The 19196-nt window shown below is 35.1% G+C and overlaps 1 protein-coding gene across 23 annotated transcripts in view; it reads right to left on the minus strand.

The window, feature by feature from the left end:
- DOCK9 (dedicator of cytokinesis 9) overlaps positions 1–19196 on the minus strand; it is a 115046-nt gene that overhangs the window by 74347 nt on the left and 21503 nt on the right. For all 23 annotated transcript variants that reach the window (XM_026853516.1, XM_026852588.1, XM_026853010.1 and 20 more), the window contains exons 3-9: positions 14862–14951; positions 12333–12415; positions 11149–11218; positions 7571–7666; positions 6835–6969; positions 1623–1797; positions 270–337 (exon numbers count right to left, since the gene is read on the minus strand). In XM_026853516.1, coding sequence (XP_026709317.1) covers positions 270–337; positions 1623–1797; positions 6835–6969; positions 7571–7666; positions 11149–11218; positions 12333–12415; positions 14862–14951 — 717 coding nt within the window. The remainder of the gene's footprint in view (positions 1–269; positions 338–1622; positions 1798–6834; positions 6970–7570; positions 7667–11148; positions 11219–12332; positions 12416–14861; positions 14952–19196) is intronic.

Below are 19196 nucleotides of genomic sequence, written 5' to 3' on the forward strand. Positions count from 1 at the left end.
AAAATACAATAAGCTAATAAAATAATAAAATGTGCTGCTTTTAAACAGATTCATATAAGCAACTTTAAGACAGTAGCTAGTTTGCTTCCAAAAGCAGAAAATGAAGAAGTTCAGTAACCACATCTATTCACAGAAAAGCTTCTAAGCTTTCAAAGCACCACAAAGTGACTGGAAGCTAGAAGCCAATACCTTACCTCTACTGAAAGTTCATATGGCTAACTTATGTTTAGTACTTTATATCCTGAGTTGGCATTTATAATATACATTACCTTGGCAATTTCAGGATAGTAGTTATCAAAACTACTTGATGAGCTTTCCATTTTGCTTTGTTCATCATCTGAAATTATAAAACAACAATAATAAGAAGAAACAACTACTCACAAAACTCTGTAGCAAAAACATTAAAAAAAACCCTAACCAAAAAACCTCCTACTCCATCAAAAATTACAATTGTTAACAAGCAGGTTGTGCACAACTCCACCATTTAATTTTGATGCAGTGACTTCTCAGAGGATGTAACCAGTCACATAAATTGGTAAAGTAGCACCTATTTCTAATCTTACCTTAAAAATAGTTTTATTATTAATTTTGATATCTGCATGGGGAAAGAGGATATTAATTGCACAAATTTACATTACTCTCTCCACTATGCACTATAACTTGATTTCAAAACAAGTTCCCTCTGTTCTTTAGGTTCCCAGCTCTATTTTCCAATGGTTAACTGGATTTAAAAAGCAACCATTCAGTTAGCTATAAGCATTTTACAGTTCTAGGGTCAACTGGGGACCACTGACTAAAATGTCTTTCACACAACTACAGGCTTCCCTTTTTCCAGTTTGCTTTTGCTGCAAACGCCATGTTAAATTCTGGTAATCTTCACCTCATTTTAAACTCTAATGACCCCTTTTGGTATATTGTGCTATTTATAGACAGAACAACCTTCTATAACCTCTTCCAGGTTCTTCTGGACATGCACATGGCTTGGTCTCATACCAGTTAACCTCCCCATCCATTCTCAATAAGAAAAACGCTTGAGAGGACATCTAGACTATCCTTTTGTCACCAAACTAGCAACTATACCTACATCACATTCCTTACAGATATCTGCCTTACCTATTCTTAAAGGGCTCCAATATCAAGATTCTACACTCAAGCAATCTATTTCAGTACTTCAGGGAAATATTTGTGGTCAAGGGAGTTACACCTAAATTTAAGTCCCTCACTGCAACTACAAATTCTTATTCTTCTACTTACAGTGACCACAGAACAGATTATTCCATTTTCAGCAGCATTTTACACATTTCAAAATAAGCCACGCCTGTTTTTAATTTTCCTTAAACTGCCTCAGTCCTGATTTTTCATTGTGGGTTCTATTTTTCTAGACTTCTGATCAGTCTCATTATTCTCTTCCAGACTTAACTCAACTGGAATCAATACAGAATAGTGCTACTTTAATGTCAAAAGGTCAAAATTCTCATCAGTTCAAACAGACAGTGGAAAGACCTGTAATTCTTATGATAAAAGAAAACAAAAATTTTAATCACAATAATGCTTTTCTTTCCAAATATATGTACATAGATGCTGTCACATAACTGTATTAGTATTGCTAGAAACCTGCTTACCTTCATGAGACTCTCCATTTCTTTTTTCTTGCATTGCAGCCTCAAAGTTAAGCTGAAGGATTTTGTTCAGTGTGTTTATCCATTCTTCCATTTCAAGTTCGCTATCTGCAGCTAGAAGGTAACTACTCTTGTCTTGCATCTTGAGCTCAAATGCAAAACGTCTCACTTTATTGTTCTATAAGAAAATAAAGGATCTTTATAATATCTTTACATGCTCTACTCACAATTAAAGGAAGTTATATGTATTTCAGGTTTTTTAACAGAAATATACAGTTCGATGTATTATAATTACACTTTATCCTCTCTGACATTTGACCTTTTGAAGTTATTTGTACCGCTGCAACAAGAGGGAATATGAAGGATAACAGCCCATTTTTCAGTTTCCCCTCATTATTCTACTTCTAATCATTTTTTTAAAAAGCAAAAAATTCAATTTCCAAATATCAAGTCTCCATGTACTCAGACCACCTAGAAGTGAAGCTAACTAAGATCTACTGATAAAAAGCATGAAGCTATTAATACTTGAGTGAGAATCATTTGTACATTGGGATCTTATACTGGAGGTTAAATCATAACCAATCTCAACTGTGAATGCTCTGACATTGCTAGTCTTTTAAATATACCTGCGTTGGAAATCAATTCCTCCTTTGTTCCTCAACCATTATGGTCATCCTTTTTGCACAATTTAAACCAAGGCTTCAAATGCTACCTAGCTTGACTAATGTTCCTGGGAATTAATTCATAAGTCTTAAATGAAAATGCTACATTATCATCAATTTAATTTAAAAAATTGATAACTCACTAGATAAACATTAAAATATACAATGTCACACTTAATCATTGGGGGACTTTTTGTTTAAGTTACATTAATTGCCAAATTACATTTTAGTTTTGCTGTACCTCAGATTTTTCAACTAACAGACTAACTACTTGTTGGCAAAACAGCCAGCTTTCTACCAAAGATGAGTTTCTCTTAAGGAGGATAAAAACAAATGTATGGACTCCAGATCTAAGGCAGTCTCACCAATTAAAACCAGTACTGAAGTAAATGAAAAATCTTAAGAATGGTAACATTTAACTTACACAGTATAAAAACTTAACACAGGTGGTACACATCACACTTCTCAGTTTTCACAAGTCATTGAATTAGGGCAACTATGCCTATACATATGTGTGAATATATACACTGCATATATTATGTGACTGAACTTCTCTGTGATGCAAAAAAGTCTCAATATCCCTCAGTATTAAAATGAAGCAAAACCAAAACCCCAACAAAATCAAAAAGAACCCAAACAGTATTTTGAGAATTCCTATCTTTTCACTTAACATTATTTGTTTCATTTTTCTAAACCTTAAAAAACAAACAAAAATCAAAAAACCCTTCACAACCCACACCCAAAATCAATCAAACAAAAACCCTCCTATTGCATGTATTCAAGCATTCCTCTTACACAAATACTGATGAAAAAGCATACTCTGCTCTGCTTTATCTTTAGTGTTGGTTAGGGAAGTCAGTATTTTTCTTGCTTTGAAAAAATAAGTACTAAAAGTAGTACTAAAACATGCACTAAATGACATCAAAACAGAAATTATAAATGTTATATGAATGCAATAGGAACTAATTCCTCCACCCAGCAAAAGGACTTACTCTGAAACAACTGGTTCGATTCTGAGAACAAAAGCTTGTAAGCGTGACTACCTAAGAAGAACAACCATTTCTTTTAAATTCAAGTCAGACTACTGCAAAGTACAGTGGCCAGGATCCTTATGGGTTTTTATTTTATTTTCTTCTTCCATTAAATGGAAATGCAGTTTCTACTGTGTAGAAACCACTTTTTTCCCCATACAAATTGTTAGATGTTAATACAACACCAATTATATAATAACTAACAGTTAAACAATGAATAAAATAAGATCAGCCAGAGAGGATACAGTACATAGCACAAAATAATAAAATCACACATCTTGAATAGGGCCATTATGTATAATATTATATAGTTCAAAATCTCATTTACTTGCCCCTTACCAACAATTCAAATGAAGAAAATAGGTATTTCTAAACCCCTTTATTCTAGCCATTGAATGACTTCTTAGCTTCACAGAAGTGAACATAAACTGATTTTGGTTTTACACCTGATGTTGGTCCATAAATAGTCTCATTTCTACATGCAGTTCCAAACATCCAGATGCCAAGATGAACGCTGATATTACTGCAGAATGCAAAATAGTCTTCTAGACACAGGCCATCCATAAACTTTAAAACTTTAATCATCTAAAGTACAGTTTTACTTAAAGACAACTGTATCAGCCCAAAACCTTACTTGCAGTAGAACAACAGAACAGTAATTAAAAAAAAAAAAAAAAAAGCTTCTGACAGAGTCTGTGGAAATTTTGGGTAACTTAAATTGAATAGAACAGGAGGTGTGGAACAGTACTTCATGAAAAGATGATTTAGAAAGAAAGGGATTTTCAGCATTAAAAAAAGCCTAAAACATAGAATCACTGAATGGCTAGACGTTCTAAAGGAGCCTCTGAAGGTCATCTAGTCCAACCTCCCTGCTCAAGCAGGGCCAACCAGAGCCATTTGTCTCAGGATCATGTCCAGGCAACTTCTTAAGTATCTCCAAGGATAGAGGTCCACAACCTCCCCAGGCAACCTGTGCCAGTGCTGTTACCCTGACAATGACAAAGTGTTTCCTGGTGTTCAGAGGGAACCCCCTGTGTTTCAGTTTGTGCCCATTGCCTCTGGTCCCGTTGCTGGGCACCACTGAGCAGAGCCTGGCTGTGCACTCTTTGCACCCTCCCTGCAGGTATTTATATACATCGATAAGCTCCCCTGAGAGCTTTCTCTTCTCCAGACTGAACAGTCCCAGCCCTCTCAGACTCTTCTCACAGGAGAGATGCTCCATCCTCCATCATCTTCATACTCCTCCACTGGACTTTCTCCAGTATGTCTATGTCTTTCTTTTACCGGGAAGCCCAGAACAAGACACAGGACTCCAGGTGTAGCCTCACCAGTGCTATTCAGCTGTTCAAAGGGGAAGGATCACCTTCCTCAACATGCTGACCACACTCCCCCTAATGCAGCCCAGGACACCATTAACATTCTTTGCCACAAGGGCATGTTGCTAGCTCATGTTCAACCTGGTGTCCACCAGGACCCCTAAGTCCTTTTCTGCTTACTGCTTTCCAGCTGGGTGGCCTGTGAAGCATGTACTGGTGCCTGGGGTTGTTCCTCCTCAGCTGCAGGACTTAGCACTTCCGCTACAGTGCCTTGCTGTCATTTGTAACTTCTGAAAATGTTTTCTGATGACGTAAACTAATACCATAGTGCCCATAATAGTCTGTACCGGAGCCCCAGGGTGAGAACGAGAAACACGCGATCGCCTAATTGGGAAACAAAAGGGGCCAGAAACAGCCCAGAAGATGGAGAATATATATTAGCAGAGAATGGTGCCACCAGAGCAGAGGAAGCTGAGGAACAGAAGGAAAGATACATTTTAAGTGCAACACAGACTACAACTGTATTTAGGAACCACTTTGTTTGTTTGTTGATTTGTTTTAAAAACACAAATCAAACTAATTTCAGTGGAGTTGGCCAGAATTTTACCCCTAAGGCAAAACAACATTGTTACTGATTGTCATTGATTTGTTATTGATTTAAGGTGATGATTTTAGGATTTATGATAAAAAATGATCATAATTAAATAATCAAATAGAATTTATGTGAATATTTGTTTTAGTTATAAAAATATAATTATACACTCTGTTAAGTAACTATGAAAATATTGTGTAACCATGAAACCAGTTATGCTGCTATGAGTTCCTTTGTAAAGTCCCAGACCAAGGCTGCATAGGCCAGTAATACACATTAACTAGATAATTATGTTGTCAGAAAAAATACTATCGTTAGATTGCTTTGTAAATGTGATTTGTTGTCTTATAGACTAGGAGGTACATTGTAAGAGAGCCTTGAAGCATGCTAAAGTTGCAATGTGAGCCAAAGTCCTTAAGTCAAGGACACTGGGGGTGTCTTTTTATTGAGTCAGTAGTCTGTGGTGGTCGCAAAAGCAGCCCCCCAACTCATTTCAGGACTCAAGTGCCCATGACCGGAAAGAGGTGGGAATATGAAAATGAATCACAGGAATTAGCATGTTTATGTATGAGAAACTGATTAATATGTATTACTGTACCAAATATAATTGGCATGTTACATGAGTTAGGTGGTTGTGAGACGACTCCCCCGCACACCCAGCTGTTAATAAAGGAGTGTCTGCTTATCTACATCACATTGGTGTCGATAAGTTCTTTTATCCCATTTTGGTGACAACTTGTGTAGATCTGTATATAGAACTTGAAATATGATTAAATTTATTAGTTATAAAATTTTCCATGCAACTTTGCTATCAAAGTTATATCCAAAACCACTGCTACCATATTTGGGAAAAAAAATACTCTGTAAAGCTGTTGTGTGTCTCTACATAAATCTTCAAACAACTTTATACTCAAAAAAACCCATTATTTAAGAAATAGATTTTTATTAAACCCTGCCTATTCCTATTCAAGTTAACAAAACCCTAAAATCCAAGAGTTTTTTCCAGGTATGCTGTGCCTAACAAAACAGTTACATGATGTACTCTAAATACATAACAGAATCACAAGGAAAAAAAAAAATCTTTTCTTTGGCACTTGCTACTGACAAACATTTTACCAAAGCCCTTAACTTTTTAAAATAAAGAAAAACACATAAAAGTAATGTTATAAAGGTCAAACAAAAGCATCTGGAAGGGTGACTGAATTTACTACAATTCCCACAACAAAAATCCCACACAAGAAGCTATGTAAAACATTTTACAGCACATGTAAGCATAAAATGTAACCAAAATGAACTTTAATTTTATGCTGTTATTACTTTGACATGATTTAAGGTTGGAGGTTTTTGTGTTTGCATTGAAATTTAGTTAAATATTTATCGAAAATATCAAATGTCAACTAGTAATATATGTTCTTCTCAGAAAGATTTTTGAAATTTAGCTTCCTGTCCTTTAAAATCTTGTTCACTGTTTTTGCAAGATGCAGTGTGTCTAATTGTTCCTCTACATAACGGGTACTTATCCAGAGTAAGTTACAAAAGTTATCTGTATTTAAAAAAAAACAACAACATTTGCTAACAAATACAGAATATCAAATGCAGAATAATTATAATTACCTGAACCACTCCCATGCATGAATCTAAAAATATTGATCCTTTAGGTTCTTTTGATATTTTCTCATCTTTGTAGAAATTGAGATTATAGGACCCATCACCAAGTTGGATTAAGTGGAAAAATCTTCTTTTAAATGACTGGCAAAAAGAAAGAAAGAAAAACAATTACAACACTAGTATTAATCAGCTTCATATTACAAAATCCCTAAGTGCTGTTTTCAGAGTAGGTTATGGAAAAAAGCTTTTATTTACACATAAGCTAATCAGTATCCTCAGAAAATAAAACAGAAATGAGCTAAAAAAAACCCTTAAAAACCTTCAGCAAGATTGTACTATATTATTTGAAAGTATTTAAAACTGACTCTACAATATTATCATAGATTTTTATGGTTATCACAATAACAAGTTTGTTTATAAATAAAGAGGCAATACAAAATAAAAACATATTACATACTCCCTTTTCTAGTAATAATACACCAGGGTCCAGTTAAGAAAATTATTTAAAACACTGGACTTCTCCCACATACTGGATTTTTAATGCTTTTTTTTTGATTTAAGTAGAAAAAAACCAAAGTAAGATTTCACAGATATAAGTTACATACAATCTTCCCTCTTTCATCCCACACTTTTTTTTTTTTTTTTAAGAAGTTAACCATGTACAAATTGACTTCTCAATGGCACAGTGATATTTAATATTGGTGTTCAGGTTTTACCAAGGTTAAGACATTCTTAAACCTACCCTCATTGTCACACTGATTGCACTATTCATGTTGCCTTTGTACAGCCATCCTTGTTTTGTGATTCCACCCTTCTGAGACCCAAGAGATGCCGCATCCTGGAGAGGAGGAAAGGGAGATTGGGGGGGAGGAAAAAAAAAAAAAAAAAAAAAAAAAAGCGTTGTATTTATTAAAAACTTCAGAAGTCATTCTTAAAAGATGGAATAGCTATGCTCACAATGTAATGATAATAATGTACTATGAGTACCTGCTAAAATTCTATATCTTTCTAGTTCCAATTATTTTCTTTAAGGAGCAGGGATGAGATTGACCTCATCTAACTGTTGATAAGTAACCTGGCCACTTATATAGGCTTTCTCTATGGCCAGCAGGATAATCCAACGTCTAGATAGCTCAATATTAGTCAGGATAAACCCCACTGAAATAAGAGAAAAAGAAAACTCAAAACATTTACTTACATTTACTCTGTAAGCTTTTTCATCTATTCTAATCTTCCAGTGCAAGAATTTTTACTAAAAATACCAACGTAAGCTCATGCTTATCCAAAACTTTAATCAAGATTTCTCAAACCATTTTGCTTTATATGTATTACTTCAAAGATATTACTTAAGAATTTACAGAGAACTAAGTCTTGAATGCTTGAATTTATCTGCCCTCTTGCAGATCGGAATCAAAGCTTTCTAAAGAGAACAAGACCAAACTTGGCAGTAATGGCAAGTTCACAAACAGCAGATCCGACACATGCATCACACATCACACCCACTGCCTGTATGCTGCTTCCATCTGCCAGTAGATGAAACTTAATAACTACATCAAAACCCAGAGGATGTTCACAACTACCAAAAAGCAGTAGTCTACTATCAAAACCAATCAAAATGACAGATTTATAATTGCCGCAGAATAAATATTAAATCACTAGTTCAAATAATATTTTGAAGTAGTACCAAGCTGACTTTACATGGTTTCTAGTTGACATAACCCATTTTTACACAACAAAACCATTAATGAATTAGATACATAGGAAGATTTTCAACCATCCAGAGGAGAAATACTCCTGGCAATTTATTACCCAAACATTCAAAATTAGTTGAGTAACCAGTTGAAAACAAAACCACAGAACTTCCTCAAGTGCCTCAACTACTTTTTCTACTTCCTTTTTTCAGTTATTAAGAGAACATATAACAAAAAGTGATTACCTATGAGGTACACAGTCTTTAGTTGAACAACTGAACATTAAAATAAAATTCTGTAATAATATTAATTAGTTTCTGGAACTGAACCAAGGAACATTCTGTGAAAAGTTACTAGTTAATTTACTTCCAGCTTATTTAGTCTGTCTAGCTTGCATATTCATATGCACATGTGAACTTCAAAAATCTGCAAACAGAAGGCAAAAGATGCATCAATCTGTTTCTTAAAAAATTCTAGTCAGCTTGATTCTATAGAAGTTAGACCCAGTAAGGATGACATGGTCACCAACTATCAGAGCATCTGATATAATGCTCCAAAAGCACAGACCAGAAATACTGAGTAGATTTTCATATGCCCCAGTGAGCGTCATTGTCCAAGCAATACAGTCTACTTGTTTCATATTTTCAAGTCATTAGCATCCATCCATGTTCTATTACCTAGATAACCATTTTTCTTGTACATCAAGATACAGAGACTACTTAAACCACTGGGTTGCCAACTATGATTCTCCATCTCCTAGTGGAATTTATCCCCAAGGAAAGGATGGTTTAAAACCACCTTTATAAGTGTAAGTTGGTAAATTATTGTCAAAATCTGGCACAAAACAACCAATGCATGTTGTAATTTCACAAACTAAACATAGGATCACCTGACATGACAAGAACTCCTTTATTAACTGTGTTAACAAAAATTACAATTTAGCTCTATTAAGACTCTTTCCAGTTCCAAGTCTCCGAGGTGCGCTGTTTCCCAAATCTGTTGAGCTACATGCTGTTTTCTAACAATAAAACTGACTGTCATTTGAGTCTCTCTAGTTACATCATTTATTTCTGTCAGAGAGAATTCCTGTCTACAGAGCCAAAGAACTACTGAATCTTTCCATCCAACCATCTGTTAATACAAAGGAACTCAGAACCTAGTTGCTAACACACAACTTTTACAATGAAAACATACTTCCTGTTTCCAACTGGCAAGTTAATTTCCTTACTTTCATTATTACTGCTCCACACTGTGCTTCACTTTTTTTTTTAAATTATCTTTCCCACAAACTCAGCTCCAGAATTTACTTTCAACAGCAACTGTTTCAACAAAAACAATTCCTTATCTTGATCCCATACCCCAGGCTGATTTAAAAATTCCGTTTACAAACATCAACCTGATGGCCTGATAGCCTGAATTAGTTTTGGAAAGGTAATTCTCTCCTTTTAACAATGCAAAATTAAAATAATCTTTATCTGGCTTTCCTCCAATTTTTAATCACTTGCAGCTTTTTGTTTTCTAACATTCTCTCAATAAATCAATTTTCTTAAAAAAAAAAAATCCACCAAAACAAACAAAAGCGCAACAAAAAGACGACCAAATAACTTTTAATCTAAGATTTGCATATATGCTTTTTGGCATACAGAGATATTAATGTTTGAAAGAAAAACCTCTTACATTAATTCTTCTCTTGAGGAAAGAATTTATGCCCCTCCCCCCCATTCTCATTACACTCCCTTTTCTTCCTAGCATGCTTTTTTCTTGTGTTTATATTTTAAGCTCCTCAAAGAGTAGCAAACCTCTTCTCTGCTGTACCTCTGTAACAGATAGGACATTCCTGACTACTCCAGCAGGAAATTAAGCAGAAGGAAACAGGAAGTCCTCTCCACTTATACTTCCTAGTAAAACAAATACCACCTGATAATAGTTAAACACTGAAAAACTATGGCTTGGCTAACTCCAGCCATAAGTATTTTTCCTAGCAAAAATCAGTCAGTTATATCTCCATTTAGTTTTTTTCATGTTTAACCCACCATTTTCTAAAGGACTTCTCTTGTCAGGAATATCGCAGTAAATAAGATCTCTGGTTTCCCTAAGCCAATGACATAAAAGAAAATACCTTGGAGTTTTAGTCAACTTTTTTAGCTTTTGTTTCCATGATGGATCTCCAGGTCTTATTCTATACTCAAACTTGTGACAAACTAATTTTAACTTACATTGTAGGCTATACTGTCATGCACACTTAAGTGTGTGGACTGTCATGTTGGAACAGATTCACCTATGATTTTATTCAACTCTGTGATTAAATTGCACGAAACATTTCTCTATATATACTCTACACAGAAACAGTGTAAGACAAGACAGATTTTATGAAAGATTATACATCACCAGTTATTAAAACTTCCATTTTGCCATCTGTCAAAACTTGTCTACTCACATGACAGATCTCAGGAGTATAAGGCTATTTGAAAGGAAATAGGTAAAATAACTACAGCTGTTTCCCAATCAGGCTGTTCAAGCTACTCTGTTTTCATTCACTGACATCAACACTTAACCGAACTTGCAACTGCTCCTTACCCAACATTCGTTACCGAAAGCAAGAGAAAGTGAAGTATTGCTATTATCTCACCTCATCTTTATCTGCTTCTTCATCCACTTCATATAAATGAACTGGAAGCTTCTCCGATTTTGTCCCTTTACTAGAAAAGAAAAAATTTCTAAAATACTAGAAATTTTGTGATTAGTTACATATTTTATAGCTGAAAAAAATAAAGATGTTATTTTCCTAGCTGAAGAGGAAAAGAATAACTGAGTAAAAGCATGTATTTTTAATGAAATATGTTTCTTAGCCAGCAATTTTCTTAATCTGAACATCTGCCCATAGTCTTTTGTTCTGCTTGTCATTGTCCTTATGTGTAACTGAAGAGAACCAAGTGCCTTCTCACTCACTGCACTTCTAATATCTTAGGAGCAAGAATTCATACCTGCAACCACTGGCCCCTTTTAGGACAATGTGTTTATTTAAATTCCTATTGACTATCAGGGTTTCTTTTCAAGGCAAAAACTTGTATTTGTTATGACTTGTGTCAAAAAACAGGTATTGACTTTTACAAAACCTGTGAGTATATCAGAACTTTTCACAAGGAAAGCAAGTTATTTCTTAACTGATAGATGCAGAAGAGTAGGTAGGAAAGACATAGACCTTCCAGAGTTGTGAGATTCAGAGTATTCAGCCACTCTCAGATATTTTAAGGGTCTAATCTCTATACAGTCCCAACAAAATTTTGAAAAAGATTTCTCTAGCAGATGGTTCAGAAAGTCTGTAACTGAAGGCTTTTGCTTTGAATCATCCTGTGAAAATCTGCAGCAGTTCAAACACATGCTCTAACTACCTTGGTTAGGTTCTACTCCCTAAGCTCCAAAAGAGAGTTCCAAAAGCTGCCTTTGAACTTACAAAACCAGGATATTACCATTTTTGTTTCATCTAAACATTAGCCTGTTTAGTTATCATACTTATATTCACATTTGACAATGATACAATTTCTTGTTTTGACCAACCTATTAATAAGGCAGCATTATTATGTTTTTTTTCCAGAAAATGGTTTAACAAGATTTTACACCTTCAAGTTCATCAATATAAGTTCCATCCAACAAATCTTTATTACCTCACTGACTACTAAACATTGCCATAGCATATTTCAAATTATGGATTATGTTAATATAAATATATTTATTACAGAAATGTATTAAACACAGTTAAAAGTTCCTTCACAAATTCAAAATCTTTATTATACCATCAGATAACACACGTACTTTGGAAGCTGTCGAAATTCTCCCGAGTAATCTTCATATCTATAGTTAACAACATGCCAGTCTGAATTGTAGGTTTTGATGCACTGTTTTAATGAAAATCAAATATCAAACATTAATTGGAAGAGGATTAACAGTATTCCCTAGACATACACAGGAAAAAAACCTCTTAAGATATGGCTGTTTATGAACTACTACTCTTACATGTCAATCTCTGCAATTTCTGTATACTTCCCTTCTTTTGTAATATAGACTAGTGCAATACAGCTTTTGAAATAAGTGATGTTTCATCAGGACATTATCATCTACTAGACATGTATTTTATAAAACTAGAAAATGGTGAATACACTCAGCATCTGGATTAACCATCTTTTGTTGTCTGAAAAGTTAAAAGCAGCATTTTGCTGCAGGTGAGAACATAACTGAGCCTTCAGAAAACTCAGCATTAAAATATAGATACATTATTAAAATAGAATATTCAGTTTCACACATACTAATACAGAGAAAATAAAACCACCTTTTCCTTAAATTTCTACTTCTAGTGCAATTACATTAATATTTAAACTGCATGCTTGCAGCTGTTGAAAAGCACTTATGTCATTAAGCTCTGGTCTAGATCACAGGAAATACCATTTTACTCCACCCATATTGCTACAACTTAGAAGTACCAATTTATCTTGGCTTTGACCAAAATAACATGAAACTGACAAAATCTGTTCCCAGAAACCATACAGTACAAAGCTTTATGTGTTATATGAACAGACTTACATGTACAGAAACATAGCATCTAGTAATTTAAAATATTTTATTTATATTTCAAAATATAAAGTTAATATTTGCCAAACAATTGTTTCTGCAGAAACTTATTAAACTTCATGAATTGCCAATAACACTCCTCCTTCACTGTCTACCTTCTTCAATTTGCCTTAGAACTGCCTTAGAAGACTGTCGTGATAGATGGAACCTGAAGTTCTGGACTAAATGAACTCACTATACACACTGGAGGGATGGCCCATAGACTAAGGGAATTATATTTGTGTGTATACATAAAAAAAACAGGAAAAAGGATGGTAAATAATTAGAATATATGGAAAACAGGAAACCTGAGCATAATGTAAATGGTATGGAATCAGGAGTGGATACTGTTCTGGTTTCAGCTAAGACAGAGTTTATTTTCCCTTCTTAATAACTAGAATAGTGCTGTGTTTTGGATTCAGTGTGGCATTTGATATGAGAAGGATGTTGTTAATGTAATGATGTCTTAACTTGTTGTTAAGAAATCGAGGACTTTTCATCTTCTCATGTCCTTCCAGTGCGTAGGTACCCAAGAAGCTGGGAGGGAGCACAGCCAAAGCAACAGACCCAAATTGGCCACTGGAATATTCCATATCATATAGCATCATGCTCAGTAGATAGAGAAAGGTTGGTCAGGAAGGCAAGGGGGGCCACATCTCTCACATCCAGGATTGCAGTTCTGGGATCTTGGTTTCTCCAGGGTCGCTAGCCAGGAAGAGGCTGGGTATCAATCAGTGGGTGGTGAGCAATCACAATTGTGCATTACCTGTTTATACTTTCTATTATTGTTATTACTGTTTTATTTTATTATTTTATTGCAATTATTAAACTGTTTTTATCTCAACCTACAAGTCTCCCCTACCCTTATACCCTCCAATTCTGTCCCCCATCCTCTGTGGTGTTTGGCTGCCAGCTGGGTTTAAACCACAACAGCTAGGTATTAAGGGTATGTATCACTGTTGATAAATCATTTCAAGGGTTGAGCAAGATTCAGCTATTCGGAGCTCCTTCAGTTTTTTTGGAATTACAACAGACAATTACTTGCTTCAGATGTTAAAATATCATCTTAAAGTATATCAGTAGCAAACCAGTAGATAATATATAAAAGACAAAAATTGTAAACTTCGCATTCCTAAATGGCTTCAACAAGACGTTAGATGAAATGCAACTCCACAGTCAGAACCAAGGGAATGCCAACATAAGCAAAGCAGTTATGAGAAAATTTAGGTTTGAGGATATTTCTTCTACATATACCATACAAATTGAGCTGTCATAATGAACTCTGGCCTCAACAAGTTTTAGTTCTGAATACCTCTGTTGCAGCAAACTGTGCAAGATTATTTTGAACAAACTGACTGGTGTGAAACATTTTATCAGGAAAACAATTCACACTGACTCATTCCAGATTTACTATTGCTCCTGATACTATGTATGGAAATCACCCATGGTCATGGGAAAGCTAAAAGCTTAAAGAAGTTGGGGGAGAAGCATCTGCAAAAGCCAATTACACAAATAAAATAATTCAAAGCTATCCTGTCATCCTTATTTTCCAGCCATCAATGTAAAAAATAGTAGGTTTTCCTGGATTTTTTTTCCTTGAAATCATTGACAAGTAAATGACAATACATGTATCTTTTTTTCAGGGGTATTTTCCTGGGTTTTAAATGGCAAATGAAGCAGGAGAAAAGCAATTTAGGTATAATATAGTTATTACACAGCCACATGCAATTCCATTACCTCAGTTACAAACAAACTTTGAGCTTCCTTCTCTGCATTTTCAGGAACTGTTGAATGAATGTATCGACTCTGCCGCTTCAATAATGCTGTCTGATAAACAACAAAAGCAATTAATGAAACTTACCATTGAAGGAAAGATGACACATTATGGCAACATCCAGTTATATCACTGTAAGACAGAAGCTCAGCAGAAAACGTCCTGTGAATATGTTGCTTCAGAATAGCCAATTAATGAGAATTTGCTTTCATTCAAACATTAGCAATGTTCATTCTTTCACAGCAAGGGCAAGATTGGAATCAGTAAGAAATAGATGCTGTAGAAAAAAGTGTTTTCCTCTATTTTGTTAACATGAGCAAGAAAATACTAGTAAAAGTAATTCCACCATGACAATGTAACTCCAGGATTTTGAAGACAGACATTAAGGTAGTGTTATTACTACATATAAAAACTATTACTCAAGAAAAGTAACAAACCCCCACCAAAATAGGAAGAGTAGTTCAACTGCAGATCTCAGCTGGCAAAAAATGAGACTTGCACTGTTAAACTGAAGGTTTAGAAAGATGGCCTGGATCACACTTCAGCCTATCAAGTCCGAAAAAAAAAACCAAAACACCAAACCCAACCCTTTCAATTACTGTGCTGTCAGTCTAAGGAAGACAGTTTTTAACCCCAACCAGGATTTACACACACTACTGAGGCACGAAATTAACAGGGTCTTTTACTGATTCTACTTTCTGAGTGAGTCCCAGAGATTTAGGATAGTAGCACTATGTGCTGAGGTTTCAGAGAAGGCCACAGCAGAAAGGACATTTCACCAAGTCTCACAGCCAAGAAGTACTTGCAGCTTAAAACCTGATGGAAGACAGAAAGTAAATCTCTCTGCCACCAGTGCAGACTGCAAAGGATATAGTTTAAGATTTCCACAGTCCTTCTCTCACAAGGTTGTGTTTGCTAGTGAGACCTGATGTTACTTAGGATCTGGAAATGTATAACCACACGCCCTGCCGTGGGCAGGGACACCTTCCACCAGCCCAGGTTGCTCCAAGCCCTGTCCAACCTGGCCTTGAACACTGTCAGGGAGGGGGCAGCCACAGCTTCTATGGGCAACCTGTGCCAGCGCCTCACCACGCCTATAGGGAAGAATTTCTTCGTTATAATCTAAATCTGCCCTCTTTCAGCTTAAAACCATTACCCCTCGTCCTATCACTATACTCCCTCATAGAGTCCCTCCCTATAGGCCCCGTTTAAGTACTAGAAGGAAAATAATGGCAGAAATTTCCAGTGTTTTCTCTGGTGTAGGAAGGTATTTTCCTTAGCAATTCTACACTGAACAACAGGTCCACATGCAGGTATTTTAAAGGAAAAGACTGAAGTAGATGAAGGTGAGACACAGAAGCCAGCCAACACACAATGTTCCTCAAGTCCATTTGACCTGTCTTCAGATATGTCCATTCTGGTTTGTTATTTCTCAGTTTTTGCCATTTTCCCTCTTGTGATTTTAACATGGGTGGTTTATATTTTTCTCTCCACTCTGGAGATGTTCAAGCAGTTTCTGTCATCTGATAAGGTTGTCTTCCTTCTATGTAAATTTGACAATCCCCACCTAGTGATGGTGCTATACAAGTTTCAACAGCTAAAATGAACAGAGAAAGTACAAAATACTGCTGCTGACACCACATACTCACTGCCAACATGTTTTTAAAATTATCTTTTTCTCTTCACACACTCTTTGCAGAGTTGGCTGTTGAATACAAGCTAGTAAAATTTTCCCCCAAAACCACTTCACCCTCCACATCCCTTAGGATGCTTGATATTACGGTTACTAACAGTTGATTATTCAAATTATTGGGAAAGGAATTTTTAAAAGCTGCAACAGTGTACAAGTGTTTTAATATATATTTTTATATATATATATATATATATATAAATATATATATATATAACCATTTAAGGTTATTAATGAATTCTTGTATCTTACTGGTAAAACAGAGACAGTGCAAAATGCAGCAAAAATGGGGAGAAAAGTATTCAACAGTCACATACCGAGGCCATCCTTACTTTAGATATTACACAGGTAAATGATAAAGAAGCAGTGACAGAAATTGTTTTAAAATAGTTAATGGAAAAGATAGCATCTTGAAATGGTAATTTGAAAAGTGACCCAATATGTAGGAAAAGTTGCTGATAAAAAGCTGTTCTGGAAACTACAGAAAAGCAAAGCTTATTATTTAGATATAATAGCATTGAGAAAAATGGAGACACTCAAAAGAAAGAAAAAAATTACAAGCCTACTCATTTGGATTTGAAGATCAGCACAAAGTAGGACAGAAATCGTGCTTTTTTGAAAAGTAAATGAGCTGCTACCAAACATATAAAAGGAAATAAAACAGGATTCATAACATCAGCTAACCAAGTTTAGGATGATAATAAATGCAGTTAAGTAAAAATGTGGAAGTGTTCATGTAACTTCATCAGTTGGCTAAAGAATAATCTTTCCATTTTCATGAGTTTTCCCAGAGCAAAGCATTTTCTGCTCCTTCCTTGCTCAAATATTTTTTTGGCAGTGATTTGAGCTTAGAGCTACTTCTGACAGCGTGTTTGAAGAACAGTCACAGCTGAACAAAAAAAGGTGACTTACTAGACTTTTCTTCCTTTCCCTCAGCAGGCAAACAACTTTAATCAGAATAAAGAAAAGCAAACTATATGTGGTCCAAAGAAGCCAGTTGCTGTGCAAGCTGTCTTTTCTGACATGGACTAACAATTCATATCAGTTTTTCTTTAATATCTAGCTTCTCTGAGGTGGTAAGAGTTACGAACTGGAACTGACACTGACCATGACTACAGAACAAGACTTTAAAACATTTGCTACAAAAATCTTGCCTCTGAATTCCTGCAATTATTGTTACTAATCATATGAAAACCACACTTATTAAATTACATTTCAGTTATCTGACTGCATTATCTGAAAAAAAAAAAGTTACCCAAATTAAGCACAAATATTTGTCTCCAATGTCTCCCAAAGTAATTTCAACTTTAGCACAAATTCAATAGTGGTATCAATCTACCTCTTCAAAACTACGTAGCTGCTTCTGTAATCTACCAAAAATTGTAGAAGTGGTATCTAGTGCTGAAAAGTAAGTATTTTCAGTGTCATTTTAAGTGCTAGTTTTGGGGCCATGCTAGTAACAAAAAAGCCTTACTTTTAATGTCTTTGTAACCTAACAGGGCTTGGCTTCCTTTTTAGGCAAGTGTTTTTGAGATTGTAATCAGTTTAACCTAAGCGCAATGAAAAACTTTGTAAAAATAAAAACTGAATGTTCTAAGAGGAAATGGTTGGAACAGGTTTTTAGACAATGGTAGGAATTTCCACCTACAAACTGTTCTAAATGTGTATACAGGTAGTTCAAAATACTCTAGCTCACTATTTTAAATTCAGCTTCTGGGGAATGAGGACAGCACCAAACATTTGAGCCAAGGCTTACCAAGAGCTGCCCACACATTGTGTGACCATGACAAATTAGGAAAAAGGAATTAAAAAATATATGTAAAGCAGAATGTCAATTACAGAAAACAAGTAATTATTTAAATTATTCAAGCGATATTGTCAACCATATCAAGACTAATGGTTTCAAACCTGTAAATATGATTATAGAAAACTGCACAGGGTTAAAAGGTTTAACCTGCAAATGAAAGAACTAAGCACATAAGGGATTTCTGTTGTCTGACTTAGTAATATTTTATTAATACACTGAATGACAGATTTAAATGCATTGTGTTGTTGAAAAGAAGCTAGATAAAGCAGTATTGGAGGGTCATGTGTACAATAAAAATATTTGGACTTTGTGCCATCAAATCTTAGAAGGAAAAAAAAAATGATAGTATAATAAAGTTTGATAGTACAAACCAGTCTTCATATAAATCAAACTCTGCCAAAGACAATCCAGAAAAGGTATGCAGATATTACACTGCTGAGATATAAAGAAACAGGAAGCCTGACTACGTTCCAAAACTGTGACTGCCTGAAGGAAAACCTCTGATGCAACACATTTTAGTGACTACCTTGATGAAAATCTGTCCATAGAATCTGAACAAAGGATGACAAATGGCATTATAGTTTGTGAACAAAATTCAGTCATATCCTTTAAAGGATCAGACTGAGCGCTATGGATCAGCTTCAGTCATACAGGCCTGAGGTTAAGAATTGCAGAAGAGGCCACTTGAAACAGCAGTTAAACACTTCAGACATCCCACAGACTGCTCAAACAAAACGCCTTAGGATATTCTGGATAGGTTTGTTTCCTCTCTGTTGATAGTTCAGAGCCATTCACCAGAAT

This window comes from Athene cunicularia, assembly GCF_003259725.1.
Source record: "Athene cunicularia isolate RWA chromosome 1 unlocalized genomic scaffold, athCun1 chr1_part1, whole genome shotgun sequence".
In the NCBI taxonomy this organism is placed as follows: Eukaryota; Metazoa; Chordata; class Aves; order Strigiformes; family Strigidae; genus Athene; species Athene cunicularia.